Consider the following 17,500-nt stretch of genomic DNA (forward strand, 5'->3'; position numbering starts at 1 on the left):
GATCATCATTATTCAGCATATTAATCAGATGTCCGGTTCTAGAGGATGTGTAAAGCCACTCAATATTCGGGACACCCAGCCCCCCGTCTCTGCGTGGTTGGAATATGATGTCCCGAGTTGTATGGCTATTTAGTCCGAACCATTTTCTCACCAGCCTCACTGTTTCGTTGTTCAACTTTGCCAGTGTTTGCTGTGTGATGTGAATGTTCGAAAAGAGATGTTGAATTTTAGCCACTGCAATGATTCTAATGGCCTCGATTTTCATCATGATGGGGAGGGGAGCAGAATCTATCCATGCAAGTCTTTGGGTGTACTCATGGCACAACTCTGTGACTTGTTCCTCCCAGTCACCAGCTACGTTGAATTTGTGTCCCAAATAAGGATACGTTTCGTGACGTTCATACAAACGGATCGGTTTATTATCCAAAGAGAAGGCAGGAGGTTGATCGGACTTGGATTTGTACCACACACACACACTTACCACATACACACACAAAGACACACAAAGACACAAGCACACACTGAAATGAATTAATTTGATATGTGTGTGTGTGTGTGTGTGTGTGTAGGTACTCCATCATGAGGATGTGCTGGAACCTGGAGCCTACGGAGCGCCCCACTTTCAGTAAGATCTGCAGTATGATCCAGAGACTGCTGGGAGACCAGCTGGAGCCTGACTCAGAGGTACATACACACACACACACACACACACACACACACACACACACACACACACACACACACACACACACACACACACACATACACATACACACACACTCGCATACAAACACACACACACGCACACACACAATCACCTACAAACACACATACAAACCTACAAATCACACAATCGCATACAATCACACACACACACACACACTCGCTTACAAACACACATACAAACACTTGCATACAAACACAAACATCACTCACAGTAGGTATGACAGTAAATAATGTAACTTCATAAAAACATCGAAAGTACTGGAAAAAGGACTTACAAAGTCACATAAAAAGATTTCTTTAGCCCCAGGATTAAAGGAACTCTAGGAAATGAACCATCGTCATTAACAGTCCCATTATAATGGATGTGAATGCGAAGACATGTGACCCCTTTTGGGGCTTTTTGACTACCGTAGATAAAACACCATAAAATCCTTTTCTCTTGCTAGCTTACAAACTTATGTCACCAAAAAACCTGGTGACCCTCGTAGCTGAAGAACAGTTTTACTGTTATGGTTAGAATTATTTTTTGAAATGCTGCGTGTGCACTGCAAAAAATGCTTTTCTAACCTAGTGTTATTACTCTTATATTAAGATGAAAAATCTAGTTGGTCTTGTTTCTAGCTAAATTGTACTTACCTAGTGCTTTCTTGGTAAGGTTATTTTTACCTATTTCAAGCAAATATTACTTGGGCTGTCTTGATAAGCACATTTGCACTTAATTTGAGTTATTTTAAACTAGATTTGAGTACTAGATCTTAAAATAATCCACTTTAAGTGTGGGAGTCTTATTAGTGTGCTTGCCCGAAGGGAAGCACACTATTGTTCTTCGTTTTTTACTATTTTTTTTATTCTAGTAGTTTTTCTTGCAGCTAACTACTCCTCGCCCGATTGAGATAGAGACGCCGTTCAAACACCAAAACGTCCGGCCCGATCCGGTGCAAGCTGCTATGACTTTTCGTGGCGGTACACCTTGCCACTCCTTTTTTATTCCTCTTTTTCCATCACCTTTTTTCTCCATAGACTTGCATGGCAGAACTTTGAGGCATTATGACATCATAATAGGCTCATTAAACTGGCTTGCACCTGTGATTCACTGACAAGTCTCACTGACACCTGCGCACGGTTCCTCTTCTCTCTCTGTCCCTCTCCATTCAACTGTATAACTAGGAATATTAAGAGACACCTTCCATACCAGGGCTCTACTCACTCATGCATACTCACTCATGTTTACTCACTCGTGCATACTCACTCATGCATACTCACTCGTGCATACTCACTCGTGAATACTTACTCATGCATACTCACTCATGTTTACTCACTCATGCATACTCACTCATGTTTACTCACTCGTGCATACTCACTCGTGCATACTCACTCGTGCATACTCACTCGTGCATACTTACTCATGCATACTTACTCATGTTTACTCACTCATGCGTACTCACTCATGCGTACTCACTCATGTTTACTCACTCATGCATACTCACTCATGCATACTCACTCATGTGTACTCACTCGTGCATACTCACTCATGCTTACACACTCATGCATACTCACTCATGCATACTCACTCATGCATACTCACTCGTGCATACTCACTCATGTTTACTCACTCATGCATACTCACTCATGCATACTCACTCATGCATACTCATTTGTGCATGCTCATCCAGCAGGGAGAGCTGACACCTGCCCCAATTCCAAGGCACTTGTTCTCTCGGTCATGGCCGCAACAGAGCAAGCACACTCTCGCAGTTCGTTCACGAAACGCATTCTAGTTTTAAGTTGAAAACGTTTAATTTCAAGCATAAATTCGCTTGTTTTTTTTCTTAACGGATTAAAGGTCATAATTCAAGTTATTTTCAAATAGATATGAGTTTTAACAACCACTTAATTGCACCATGTAGTTCAAGTGACCTAAATCACTTAAAAAACACAGTCAAATATACTTGAGATACATGTGGATTACCAATGAGCACAAGATGCTCAGTCAGAAGTGTCGTCATAAACCACAAGTTTTCCTCAAACTTGGTGGCACGATCGGATTCACTCGAACACATCTCAAAACGTCTCTGAGGCTGCATGCCAGTGATGTGAACTGAAGCAAGTACAACAGCTGAAGAAAACATCGTGCCTTTCTACTTCAAAAGCTAAAGGTAAGCTCACATAATTTAACTTCTGCCTACTTTGGTAATTCGTCAGCGATATTGAAAACCAAATGTATCGTAAATGACCAAGACCTCTGGTTGAAGTTATAAACTTTTTAGCAAACAAAGCTAGCACAGTTGGCGTTAGCTAAGACGGCTAACCTAGCACATTAAATTCAATTGAAGCACATTTCGACTGAGCTAACGTATGTTTTTAACTAGTGCCAGGTAATACAATGTCAGAAAGTGTCCCTATTAGTCTTGTCTGTGAAAAGTAAGCAAGTTTAGAGGACTCATTTAGTGTGAATGTTGGTGATATAGTAGCTGCAGTTAGCTCTTAGCTGGCTAGCTACTCTATATTAAGGATCCCCCACACTGACAGAAGCTTTGACATGAAGTTCAAGATTTTTTTCTTTCTGAAAGAGTAAGAACCCTTTTCTTTAAATTACAGATGGAGCAAGTGGACAATACAACACAGTAACTTCTGGAAGGTAAGTCTATAATAGTAGATATGATAGAAGATGGTTGTATAGATAAAGCCAAAGATTGTGGCTAGACTGGCTATGCATGTTTTCCTGGTCATTATCGCCACATAGCCGATATGCTTCCACTCTTTTCCTTGAATCCTCAGTGTTCTTAAGTATCCATAGTTTCAGAGACATCATAAATATTGCTGATTCACTCTTACCCCTTTGTTTGCAGCTGCACAGATCATTGCCTTGTTGGAGGTTCTCCTAAAAATGTTCCCTTCCTCAGCCGTCCCTCCAAGAAAACTAAAATCAGCAAGTGAGGCACTACACAATGTCCTTGAGGTGGGTTTTAGTGTCAGTACATAATGGTTTCATTTGTGAATTTCATGTGTTTGGTTTAACTTCATTCTGCCCCCCTCCCCCAATTTGTTGCTTTCAGCCATCTGAGGACCCCAATGTCTTCTTGCGTAAAAGGCCGCTTAGCAGTCCTGTCTTCATCATCGACTCCGACAATGTGCTTCCGACAGTAAGCAATACCCCACTGACGACCTTGCCGAGGGACATGCTTCCGGAGTCCCTCATGCTGATGGGATGTTGCTATGTGTGCCAGTTCACCTATTCCAAGTGAATTGCTACGCTATTGTCCATAATACAAACAGATGTACTGAAAGATTCTATTGACGAGAGTGAAAAGATGACAACATATAAAAAGGTGCTTGCTAACCGGCAAGAATTCATCCAAACCTAGTCTGTCTCTCCCTCTCCTCTTTGTCAACCTCTCTCTGTATGTCACTCTTTTCTATGCCCCACCCCCCCTCTATCTCTTTCTCTATATGTCTGGAGGTCAGGACAGCACACAGTAACACAATGTCCAATGTATTTCCAGCTAAATTTGTTAATGATTTGTTGGCTGTTGGATGATTTCCGACTGTTTGATGTGTTGCTGAATTGTTATCGTTTATGTTAGATGTCAATGTACCTTATGTCTGACAGTTAACTAAAATCATTATGTGTAATATGTAATTAAGTACATTTAAGCATTCTGATGCTTAATATTGTTCATTATTGTCAAATGCCTGTTATTGGTTTTCTTCATTAACAGGGTAATAAAACAGTGATAAATAATATGTTGTGAAATGTTTCCATGATTTTAAGAGCTATTGGTCTGATTTGAAGTAACTTAAAGCTTTAGAAGTACTCCAGGTTTGAGTGATGACAGACTTCTTTGGAAGTTACTATATGACTTGAAATCAGTGTTGTCAGTCTAAATTTTACTCTTATTTTAAGATTTTGTGGTCTTATGTAGAAGCCTGAATTGTTTCTTATTTCAAGTACTAATGCCTCAGAAGATCACTAGATTTGAGTGACATTAGGCTTATTTTGAGGTAACTGCATGGTTTGAAATAAGTAGAATTAGTCTTATTTCAGGACATTCTGTGCTTGAATTGTCTCTTATTTCAAGTACTAATGCCTCATAAGTTCACTAGATTTGAGTGACATCAGGCTTATTTTGAGGTAACTACATGTCTTAAAATGAGTGGAATTAGTCTTATTTCAGGACATTCTGTGCTTGAATTGTCTCTTATTTCAAGTACTAATGCCTCAGAAGTTCACTAGATTTGAGTGAAATCAGGCTTATTTTGAGGTAACTACATGTCTTGAAATGAGTGGAATTAGTCTTATTTCAGGACATTCTGTGCTTTTGGAGTAATGGTCTTATTTTAAGAAATCTTAACAAGCCAAATTTGCTCAACGCACTGGCAGCCAAATGTGCTTGTTTTAAGCAAAATCCTGCTTAAATATGTAATTATTTGTCTTAAATCTAGAGGGGCATTTTTTGCAGTGTGTGTTCTGTCTGCCCATAGGGAACCTATCAGAACACTCAGCAGCAGAAGGAAGATGAGCTGGAGGAGTCATGTGACCAGGCCAAGTGCACTGAGGAGTCATGTGACCAGGCCAAGTGCACTGAGGAGTCATGTGATCAGGCACGTGATGCAGTAGAGGAAGAGGAGCAGCCACTGATGAAGACCAACAACTACCAGTTCTGCTGAGAGCAGAGACCCAAACACACACACACACACTCTCTCTCTCTCTCTCTCTCTCACACACACACATACACACACACACACACACACACACTCCATCTCTCTCTCACACACACATACAGACTCACACACTAACACACTCTATCTTTCTCTCTCTCACACACACACAACCCTCTCTCTCTTCCTCTCCCTCTCACACACACACTCCCTCTCTCTCTCCAACACACACACACATACACACTCACTCTCTCTCTCTGACTCTCGCTGATGAAGACCAACAACTCCTTGTTCTGCTGAGATCACTTCAAGCACACTCACACACACAAACACACACATATACTATACTTTTTTGTTTTATCTCTCATCATATTAAGCTGTCCTCAAGCTATGACTATAGTACCAGTTCTCTTGAACACACAGTGACTATGAAAGTAATGCTTTTGTATACGCCGTTTCATAAGCCAATGCATCTCTTCCACAAACTAGACCTGCACATGTAAATGCCTCCTGGTCTGGACTGTCTGTCTCCCACTGGCAGGGATCCGGATTGGACCGGGCCTGATACAGCTCCCATGAGTGTGTGTGTGTGTGTGATGGCCCTTTTCAGACTGCCTTGTGTGTGTGTGTGTGATGGCTATCTTCAGACTGTTGTTTGTGATGACTATCTCCCTACTCCATCACTGCTATCTGACTGGAGTCTGTTTGACAGCCCTCTTTAGAGGAAGTGAGGAATTTCCCAAATGTGTTTCTCAGAACAGGAGCAGTGCTGGAGTTTCCTTCCCACTCCTGTAAATACATCTTATTTCTGTCTATCTGAATTTTGGATGTGTGTGTGTGTTTTTGTGTGTGTGTTTGTGTGTGTGTGTGTGTGTGTGTGTGTGTGTGTGTGTGTGTGTGTGTGTGTCTGACCCGAGTGGCCCTTCTCCAATGCAAATCTGTTTAATGTGAGACAGACAGACTCTTCTCAGACTGCCTTTACTAATCCTTACATTTGGCGTTTGGTTAACCCAGAGCCTTTGCAGGACAATCCTGTGTGGTAGGGATGCATCCGAATCCGAATACTTTTGTTCTGGAAAGCACCGATAATGTAAATAGATGTTACAACAGATGTTTATTAGTAGATTAGCTAAGGTTTCACACAATGCCATTGGTTGAAAACAAACATGTAGGTAATAATAGCATTTCAATATAAATAATTGTAGGCCTACTAAACATTCAAAGCCAAATTTGGAAATTAATATAAGCATATAGTGATAAACGTTATCTCATAATTGTGTTACTCTCAAGAAAGTTTCAATTATTTTAAATAACCTTAGCTTAGCTATCATACTTCATGCCGTAGACCTATGTATTTTGATGATATTTGATAATTTGATCAATTTAATCAAGTTCAGATGATGTACATAACAAGTAAAAGACAAAAAAAATTGTGTCTTGGAATAGCAGCAGGTCTCTTTGTATGAATGTAATGTTTGTATGTGTAATTTTGATTTCGGTATACGCCACGGTTTTCTATCCGAATACAGATCCAGATTATTTTGTTGGTTTAACAGAAACAGATACAGATAATAGCATCACTGTGCACCTCTAGTGTGTAGCGTATGCTCCCCCTTACACTGGCATAGGCCAGTGTCTGAATATGAAGGCAGGTTGGACACTTACAGTGAGTCCCATTTCAGTTAAAAGTAAAAGACTAAACACATTTTTTTATTTATATAGTGTATATATATATAATGAGTATCTACACAAATCAATTCAAACATATACAATTGTTGTTACACAATGCTTCAATCTTTAAATGTTCAGAATTGTTTCTAGTAAGAGAATGATTTTGTTGCCTGCGAAATGGACTGTGTGTTTGTTTGGTTGCCATGGTTTTATGTGAAGTATGCACTCAGCAAAAACTGCCAGATGACCACACTTTTGTGTGTTCACTAACTTGCCATGTCTCCCTAACACACTCGTCTGCAAACTACTGTCAGGTCAGGATCAGCTCACCGTTTAGATCATGAAGCTCCACTCAGCTTTGGAGATCGATCTGCTATGTCTCATTGACCCAACCTCACAGCTCATATACCTGTTTGAATGATGTCTTATGTTTCCTATGTCTCTTATTAGTACCTGTTTGAATGATGTCATGTCTCCTATGTCTCTTATTGGTGGTGAACTTGTAGCATTCTCTCATACACCAATCTCACTGATGGTGGTTTGTAGTTTCAAAACTGGCAATGTCAGTCTCCTTGATTTCGGTTGTAGAACGATATCATATATCTCCCCGTATGCCAATTTCAGTGAGTTGTGTAATATCATCTATCTCCTATAAGCCAATCTCAGTGATGTGAGTTGTGTAATATCATCTATCTCCTATAAGCCAATCTCAGTGATGTGAGTTGTGTAATATCGTCTATCTCCTATAAGCCAATCTCAGTGATGTGAGTTGTGTAATATCATATATCATATGCCTGTCTCATTGATGGCGAGTTTGTAGCATTTCTTGTATCAGTCTTGCTGGCAGCAGTTTGGACATTCTGCTTGATTGTATATTTTTTGCGATTTGTCTGAAGACTGCCTGTGTGTATTCTTTGATATCCTCTTCATGACCGTGTATTCTTTGTTATCATGTTGTTATCATGACTATTTTAGGGCTTCCGCCAAAGATTAAAGCTCTGATTTCCTCTGACTCCCTAGTGTCTCTCTAGTCTGGCCCTGATCCGGCTCTAGTCTGGCCCTGATGCGGCTCTAGTCTGGCTTTGATCTGGCTCTAGTCTGGCCCTGATCCAGGGTCTGCCTGTCTTTTTTTTACTTACCTCTCTTCATCTAACTCCTTCTTTCTTTCCTCTCTCTCCCTCTCTCCCATCTGATGGCTCCTCCTCCCCCACATATACACCCTGGAGATGCACACACTGCCTCTGTCTCAGATGCAAAAGAGGAAGTTTGTGTGTGTGAGATTTAGCAATCCGCAAAGGAAGGAACTGTGAATAAAACTTCCCATAACCACAGAAACTGCTTCAAATAACCCAACTTCTGTTCCAGACACGTTTGTCTTCCTCATTCACTGCGGAGGGAGAGACATCATCACCCATAGACACTAAGGACAGATTCACATTTGATTTATTTCATAACAACAAAAGAGCCTTCAGCATGGTACAACATCTGAGACATCTATGTTCTCTACTCTGACCCTCACTCACTGACACAAGCTCACGCACACACGCGCACACACACACGCACACACACACATTGAGGCAGTTTCAGAGATCCAAGTTAATTTACATTCAGAGTGCATGGTACACTGTGTATTTGTTTACAATCATCACACACACACACGCGCACACACACGCACACAGACCAAGCCTGTTGATACAGGTGAGGCAGCGGACACAAATACTACATATTCCATCAGCACCTTCAGTCACAGGCAGCCTGAATAACCCCTGAATAAGAATGCTTTAGAAAAGGCGCACACACACACACACACACACACACACACACACACACACACACACACACACACACACACACACACACGACAATTACTTGCTGGTTGGGTTAAGTCACTGCGTCTGCGTCTGTAAATGACCAAGATATCTTGTGTCCAACATACTTATACACAATCAGATATCCAAACACACTTAAATATAGTTAAACACACAAATTACACGCTCCTCGACGCACGCACACGCACGCACACGCACCACGCTCAGCGCTGTAGCGCCATCTACTGGTCACACAGGTGAACTACCCTCCATCCACCTTTGCCTCTGTGCCAGCAGTTACTACATACACAACACACACACACACACACACACACACACACACACACACACACACACACACACACACACACACACACACACACACACACACACACACACACACACACACACACACACACACACACACACACACCCTTCCTCAGGTATGAGCTTCTGTTTCCAGCTCCACAGACAGGGGGCAGTATTTACTACTACTGAGCAATCTCTTCAGGCCTTCAGAAAAGCAGCATGAAAACACACCTCTCTCTCTCTCTCTCTCTCTCTCTCTCTCTCTCTCTCTGTCCCTCTTGTCTCGCTATCCTCTCTCTCATACACACACACTCTCTCTCACACACACACATACACGCACTTCCTCTCACTGTTTTGGGGGCTTCTTGTGTTGTGTGTTAATGTGTTCCACACACCCTTCTTCCCTGAGCCTGTCCCTCTCTCTCTCTCTAACCTCCTTTCTCCTTCTCACTCTCTGTTCCTCTGCGTAGCTCTCTCTCTTGTTCTGCGTACCTCTCCATCTCTCTGTTGATCTGTGTATCTGTCCATCTCCCTCTCATTCCCCCCCTCCCCCTCCCCCTTCCTCCTGCTCCGCGTCCTCGTGCTGTGTGTTGATGTGTGCCACTCCGAGCCTGTAGAGGGCGTCCCTGATCACCACCTGGCCGACGCCGCAGCTCTGCAGCACCTCTGAGATCTGTCTGTTCACTACCTCACGGCTCCACAGGAAGTCCAGCAGGCGGTTGTACAGGAAGTAGAATGCAGCGTTCTCAAAGGTCACCGCCTGATCTTGCAGGGTGCCGGGGGGCAGGGCCTCCTCTGCTGACCCCTCCTCCTGGGTGGGACTGAGGTAAGGCTGCAGTTCGGGGCAGATCTCTGTGGAGCGGTGTGTGTGTGTTTGTGTGTGAGTGTGTGTCGGGGGATGCAGCACCCAGCGAGACAGGGAGCGGGTGAGGGGGTGCAGAGGGGAGTCCAGGCTAGACGGGTCCAACAGTGTCGGGTCTGAGTTCTGTAGGTGTTCCTGAAGCTCTTCACACGACACCAGCTACACACACACACACACACACACACACACACACACACACATACACACATCCATGTTGACACATGCAGCGGAGAGAGAGAGAGAGAGAGAGAGAGAGAGAGAGAGAGAGAGAGAGAGAGAGAGAGACATAATGTGGTTTTAGGACAGATGACAAGAGGCCAGCAACACCATGCATCATGCATCTAAAGCCCAGTGTTACCCCCCACAGAGTTCTATAACCTCACTGCCATAGCGTCCTTATACCCGTGTACTGCAGGGTTCCCCTTTAGGGCCACTGCTCTATATGTATGGTATGTATATGTATATGTATATGTATGGTACTTTTGAATATTTGTGTTAAGGACCCCTTTGAAAATGAGACTGTTAGTCTACAGGGGTTCATCCTACTTATAAATTGCCTATACATAACTTAACCTACGCCCTAGTTCTATTGCCCCTAAATCTACCCCCCACCCAACAGAGTTCTGTAGCCCCCAGATATGATCCTGACCTGGTCTGGTTCCAGGGGGTCGGAGAGGCAGCCCTGCCTGCTCGTCCACATGCTCTGTGCCAGCTGTGGATACAGCACCTCAGTGCACAGTGCCACCTGCTGGCCACAGTCTGCCACATACACCACCGGCCAGAACCTAGACGACACCAGCAGGTCCACATGGTCCCGGGCACTTTCAGCACGCACAAGATACTTACTGCCACACACCACCTACACATACACACATATGCATGCATACACAGACAGACGCAGGGAGAGACAGAGGTCAATCAGCACACACACACATACAGTAAATACACACAGTATATACACACAAAGATGCAGGGAGAGACAGAGGTCAGTCAGCACACACACACACACACACACACACACACACACACACACACACACACACACACACACACACATGCAGGGAGAGACAGAGGTCATACAAGGTACTTAGTGCCAAATACCACCCTCACCCACACTCACATACAGGTGTGTGTCTGAGGGGTAAGTGTGTGTGTGTGTGTGTGTGTGTGTGTGTTACCTGGTGAGGACAGACTTTGCTGAGTCTGCCTGAAGTCAGATGAGAGGGGGGAGGGGGGCCGGTCCTCTGACCACTCTGGATGTGTGTGTAGAGAGAAATCACACTCTCCAGCAACTCCTCCTAGAGAGACAACGGGAGAAGGGGAAAAGAGTGCAGTTTTTAGAGCTAGAGAATAACCAAACACACACACGCGCACACACACACACACACACACAGACACACACACACACACACACAAACACACACACACCCTCACCTTGGTGCCGTTGGGTGTGGTGGGGACTTCACAGCGTTCTAACACACTTTGCAGTTCCGCTTGTGTGTGTTCATGCAACTGCTCTGGGTTCAGCTGACCCTCGTGGATCAAACGCACCAGAGTAGATGGGTCTCCTGTGTATGTACACACACACAAACACACACACACACACACACACACACACATAAATGTGGAATATTACAAAACACCTGTAACCTGTAACATCTGTAATTTAAAAAAAGGCTCTGCCTACATGTCATCAAATTTGTCCTTGCAATGCTTGCTAACCGAAACCATGGTCTGTGTGTGTGTGTGTGTGTGTGTGTGGGGGGGGGGGGGGGGGGTGTTGGGTACCTGCAGGAGTGTGTGTAAGGCACTTGTCCTTTTCCGTGTTAATAACAGCGGCAGCCCTCATAAGGGGCGGGATAAAAGGAGCGATGATGGAGGCGTCAAAGCGTGTGATTGGTGGACTAGATGGGAAGGCAGCCTGTTCCAGCGCCTCGTTCTCCATGGTCAACCAGAAGTCGTCAGCTTGAACCTCATCAGACACTGCATACTCAGGCCAGGTGAACTACAGACAAACAGGGAGAGAGAGAGAGAGAGAGAGAGAGAGAGAGAGAGAGAGAGAGAGAGAGAGACACAGGGAGAGAGAGAGGCTTAGACACTTAAAAGAAAGCAATACAGAATATTATATGAAATGCTGGAAGAACCAAATTAAAGAGTCCAGCAAATTAAATGTTTATAGAACATTAAAAAAGGAATACAAATTGGCACCATACCTTACCCAAATCAAAAATTATAAACAAAGAATTATTTTGACAAAATACAGGCTCAGCGACCATAGTCTCGCAGTGGAGAAGGGGCGGCACAGACAATGCTGGGTGGCTCCCGAAGGGAGACTATGCGTCCACTGTAATATGAACGCTATCGAAAATGAGCCTCATTTTCTTACGGAATGTGAAAAAGTACCAAAATATAAGAAATGCATATTTCAACCAATTTGAAAACATCCACCCTGGTTTCATGAACCTAGATAACCAACAGAAACTGCCATTCCTCCTGGGGGAAATTGAGACATGTATCTTTTTAGCTTCTGAATATGTGCAGTCCTGCCACATCCTCCGTGAGCAGGCCATATCACCTATAAACATAGGCCTGAACTCGTACTTTTTTTGTTTGTTTGTTTTTTTAATCTATTTAATCTATACTGTATATGTTTTTTTTTATTATTATTACAGTGCATGAAATGCCCTGTATTGTTATTCCTAGGCTTCTTCTTCTTCTTCTTCTTCTTCTTCTTCTTCTTATTCTTGTTACCTTTTTCTGCGATTAATTCAGCCCGAACCGCTTAACGTAGAAACTTCATTCAAACTTTGTCGCGTAGGTCTTGTAAACGACACTTATGCTATGTATTTTTCACTTTTCTAAACTTTATACTTTTTAAGATATTAAAGAAAAACGAATATAAATTTCTCCCATTGACTTACATTGGGCCATTATGACATCATAATAGGGTCTTTAAACTGGCTTGCACCTGTGCGCTTTACTCTGCCGTGCTAAGGCAAAAGACCGTAACTTCAAGTTTGGTCAAAAATGAGTTTTTGACGTATTTGTAAAATATCAGCAGTAATTAAACAAATGTACTGATATTAAATGTACTACTAACATGCCATTATCAAATTAAAGCCAGTGACATCAGTATTTTGGTTGATTTCACGATGTATAGGCTACCGACAGTTAGCATACCAAGCTAGGTAGCATTACCATTAGAATTGCATGGCAGATATGCTAAGCTATCGGGCTATTCCCCCACCCAGTGCCTGTGGCTAGTTCGAAAAAGGTGCATCTAAATCGGGTAACTTCGCTTGGCGAGCGGGGGCATGTGGAGGGGGAAAATGGGCCTCATTCTCTATCGTTCTCTCTCTCTCTCTCTCTCTCTCACACACACACACACACACACACACACACACCCCAATGGACTGACATAGATGTTTTATGTGTTTCATGTGACAATTCAAGTTCATTGTTTTATGTGCTTAATGTGATAATTCAATGGTGTGTGTGTGTGTGTGTGTGTGTGTGTGTGATAATCATTGTATTGGTAATTGTGATAAATGAAATAGTATTACTACTGATTAATTAATAGGGTCATTATTCCATTGTTATCATACCACTGAGCTTTAACATAGAAGTTACTGCCTTCTGCCTTAGTATGCTTCACTGACACCTGTGCCAAATCCAAAGAACCTCTTCTCTCTCTGTCCCTCTCAATTTAACTGTAACTAGGAACATTAAGACACCATCCATTCTCTATTTTTTTTTCTCTCCATCTTTCTCTCTGTCAACTTTCTCTCACACTCAATCTGTCTTCTTCACTCCATTTTTATCTCCTTTTTTCAATATTTTCACTCTCTCTTTATCTCTTCATCCAGAGCCACTCTTGTTCACTCTTCTTTCCTTCTTCCACTCTTCTTTCCTTTCTTATTTTCTTCTTCCATTTTTCTTTCCTTCTTCCACTCTTCTTGCCTTTCTTTTTTCCTTCATCCACTCTTCTTTCCTTCTTCCACTTTTCTTTCCTTTCTTCACTCTTCTTTCCTTCTTACACTCTTCTTTCCTTTCTTCTTTCCTTCTTTCACTCTTCTTTCTTTCCTTATTTCCTTCTTCCACTCTTCTTTCCTTCCTTCACTCTTCTTTCCTTTCTTCTTTCATTATTTCACTCTTCTTTCTTTTCTTCTTTCCTTCTTCCACTCTTCTTTCCTTTCTTCACTCTTCTTTCTTTTCTTCTTTCCTTCTTTCACTCTTCTTTCCTTTCTTCTTTCCCTCTTCCACTCTTCTCTCCTTTCTTCACTCTTCTTTCCTTTTGTCTTTCCTTATTCCACTCTTCTTGCCTTTCTTTTTTCCTTCATCCACTCTTCTTTCCTTCTTCCACTTTTCTTTCCTTTCTTCACTCTTCTTTCCTTCTTACACTCTTCTTTCCTTTCTTCTTTCCTTCTTTCACTCTTCTTTCTTTTCTTCTTCCTTTCTTAACCTTTGCATTTCATGCACTGGTATTTCCTTCAGGAAATGCATTTTCTAGTTCTTTACGTAATTATTACAGTGCATGAAATGCCCTGTATTGTTATTCCTAGGCTTCTTCTTCTTCTTCTTCTTATTCTTGTTACCTTTTTCTGCGATTAATTCAGCCCGAACCGCTTAACGTAGAAACTTCATTCAAACTTTGTCGCGTAGGTCTTGTAAACGACACTTATGCTATGTATTTTTCACTTTTCTAAACTTTATACTTTTTAAGATATTAAAGAAAAACGAATATAAATTTCTCCCATTGACTTACATTGGGCCATTATGACATCATAATAGGGTCTTTAAACTGGCTTGCACCTGTGCTTTACTCTGCCGTGCTAAGGCAAAAGACCGTAACTTCAAGTTTGGTCAAAAATGAGTTTTTGACGTATTTGTAAAATATCAGCAGTAATTAAACAAATGTACTGATATTAAATGTACTACTAACATGCCATTATCAAATTAAAGCCAGTGACATCAGTATTTTGGTTGATTTCACGATGTATAGGCTACCGACAATTAGCATACCAAGCTAGGTAGCATTACCATTAGAATTGGATGGCAGATATGCTAAGCTATCGGGCTATTCCCCCACCCAGTGCCTGTGGCTAGTCCGAAAAAGGTGCATCTAAATCGGGTAACTTCGCTTGGCGAGCGGGGGCATGTGGAGGGGGAAAATGGGCCTCATTCTCTATCGTTCTCTCTCTCTCTCTCTCTCTCACACACACACACACACACACACACACACACACACACACACCCCCCCCCCAATGGACTGACATAGATGTTTTATGTGTTTCATGTGACAATTCAAGTTCATTGTTTTATGTGCTTAATGTGATAATTCAATGGTGTCTGTGTGTGTGTGTGTGTGTGTGTGTGTGTGTGTGATAATCATTGTATTGGTAATTGTGATAAATGAAATAGTATTACTACTGATTAATTAATAGGGTCATTATTCCATTGTTATCATACCACTGAGCTTTAACATAGAAGTTACTGCCTTCTGCCTTAGTATGCTTCACTGACACCTGTGCCAAATCCAAAGAACCTCTTCTCTCTCTGTCCCTCTCAATTTAACCGTAACTAGGAACATTAAGACACCATCCATTCTCTATTTTTTTTTCTCTCCATCTCTCCATCTTTCTCTCTGTCAATTTTCTCTCACACTCAATCTCTCTTCTTCACTCCATTTTTATCTCCTTTTTTCAATATTTTCACTCTCTCTTTATCTCTTCATCCAGAGCCACTCTTGTTCACTCTTCTTTCCTTCTTCCACTCTTCTTTCCTTTCTTATTTTCTTCTTCCATTTTTCTTTCCTTCTTCCACTCTTCTTGCCTTTCTTTTTTCCTTCATCCACTCTTCTTTCCTTCTTACACTCTTCTTTCCTTCTTTCACTCTTCTTTCTTTCCTTATTTCCTTCTTCCACTCTTCTTTCCTTTCTTCTTTCATTATTTCACTCTTCTTTCTTTTCTTCTTTCCTTCTTCCACTCTTCTTTCCTTTCTTCACTCTTCTTTCTTTTCTTCTTTCCTTCTTTCACTCTTCTTTCCTTTCTTCTTTCCCTCTTCCACTCTTCTTTCCTTTCTTCACTCTTCTTTCCTTTTGTCTTTCCTTCTTCCACTCTTCTTGCCTTTCTTTTTTCCTTCATCCACTCTTCTTTCCTTCTTCCACTTTTCTTTCCTTTATTCACTCTTCTTTCCTCCTTACACTCTTCTTTCCTTTTTTCACTCTTCTTTCTTTTCTTCTTCCTTTCTTAACCTTTGCATTTCATGCACTGGTATTTCCTTCAGGAAATGCATTTTCTAGTTATAATTACAGTGCATGAAATGCCCTGTATTGTTATTCCTAGGCTTCTTCTTCTTCTTCTTCTTCTTCTTCTTATTCTTGTTACCCTTTTCTGCGATTAATTCAGCCCGAACCGCTTAACGTAGAAACTTCATTCAAACTTTGTCACGTAGGTCTTGTAAAGGACACTTATGCTATGTATTTTTCACTTTTCTAAACTTTATAATTTTTAAGATATTAGATAAAAACTAATCTAAATTTTCCCATTGACTTACATTGGGCCATTATGACATCATAATAGGGTCTTTAAACTGGCTTGCACCTGTGCTTCACTGACAGCTGCACCAAATCAAAGGAACCTCTTCTCTGTCCCTCTCAATTTAACTGTAACTAGGAACATTAAGACACCTTCCATTCTCTACTTTTTTTTCTCTCCATCTCTCCATCTTTCTCTCTATCCCTCTCAGTCTACTTTCTCTCACACTCAATCCCTCTTCTTCACTCCATTTTTATCTCCTTTTTTCAATATTTTCACTCTCTTTTTCTCTTTCACTCTTCTTTCCTTCTTCCACTCTTCTTTCCTTTCTTCTTTCCTTCTTCCACTCTTATTTCCTTCTTTCACTTTTCTTTCCTTTCTTCACTCTCCTTTCTTCTTTCCTTTGTTCACTCTTCTTTCCTTTCTTCTTTCCTTCTTCAACTATTATTTCCTTCTTTCACTCTTCTTTCCTTTCTTCACTCTTGTTTCTTTTCTTCTTCCACTCTTCTTTCCTTTCTTCACTCTTCTTTCTTTTCTTCTTTCACTCTTCTTTCCTTCATCCTCTCTTCTCTCCTTTCTTCACCCTTCTTTCCTTCTCCCACTCTTCTTTCCTTTCGTATTTCCTTCTTCCACTCTTCTTTCTTTTCTTCTTCCTTTCCTAACTTTTGCATTTCATGCACTGGTATTTCCTTCAGGAAATGCATTTTCTAGTTAATGAATTGTAATGACTACTTTTTTATGGATCTATTCGTTTTACTTGGTATTTACATAATTTATCTGTTCCTGCATTACCAATTGTTATTTTTACTATTGTTATTATCATATTGTTATTATTATTAGTGCTTTGGCAACAGTGTATCGTACATTCATGCCAATAAAGCCATTTGAATTGAAAATTGAATTGAATTGAGAGAAATAGAGAGAGAGAG

The 17,500-nt window shown here is 41.5% G+C and overlaps 2 protein-coding genes across 3 annotated transcripts in view; one reads left to right on the plus strand and one right to left on the minus strand.

Moving 5' to 3' along the window:
- The window catches only part of csf1ra (colony stimulating factor 1 receptor, a), a gene marked incomplete at its 3' end in the record, with an annotated part of 18,058 nt that extends 12,664 nt beyond the window's left edge, over nucleotides 1–5,394 (plus strand). Inside the window, exons 20-21 of the mRNA XM_080843077.1 lie at nucleotides 570–684; nucleotides 5,209–5,394. Coding sequence (XP_080699203.1) covers nucleotides 570–684; nucleotides 5,209–5,394 — 301 coding nt within the window. The remainder of the gene's footprint in view (nucleotides 1–569; nucleotides 685–5,208) is intronic.
- A 4,314-nt stretch (nucleotides 5,395–9,708) lies between these two features.
- The window catches only part of hmgxb3 (HMG box domain containing 3), a gene marked incomplete at its 3' end in the record, with an annotated part of 17,405 nt that continues 9,613 nt past the window's right edge, over nucleotides 9,709–17,500 (minus strand). For both annotated transcript variants that reach the window (XM_080843191.1, XM_080843190.1), the window contains 5 exons: nucleotides 11,824–12,040; nucleotides 11,470–11,603; nucleotides 11,214–11,333; nucleotides 10,685–10,894; nucleotides 9,709–10,194 (listed from right to left, as the gene is read on the minus strand). In XM_080843191.1, coding sequence (XP_080699317.1) covers nucleotides 9,709–10,194; nucleotides 10,685–10,894; nucleotides 11,214–11,333; nucleotides 11,470–11,603; nucleotides 11,824–12,040 — 1,167 coding nt within the window. The remainder of the gene's footprint in view (nucleotides 10,195–10,684; nucleotides 10,895–11,213; nucleotides 11,334–11,469; nucleotides 11,604–11,823; nucleotides 12,041–17,500) is intronic.

The sequence above is a fragment of the Sprattus sprattus genome (assembly GCF_963457725.1).
Source record: "Sprattus sprattus genome assembly, chromosome: 8".
Taxonomy (NCBI): Eukaryota; Metazoa; Chordata; class Actinopteri; order Clupeiformes; family Clupeidae; genus Sprattus; species Sprattus sprattus.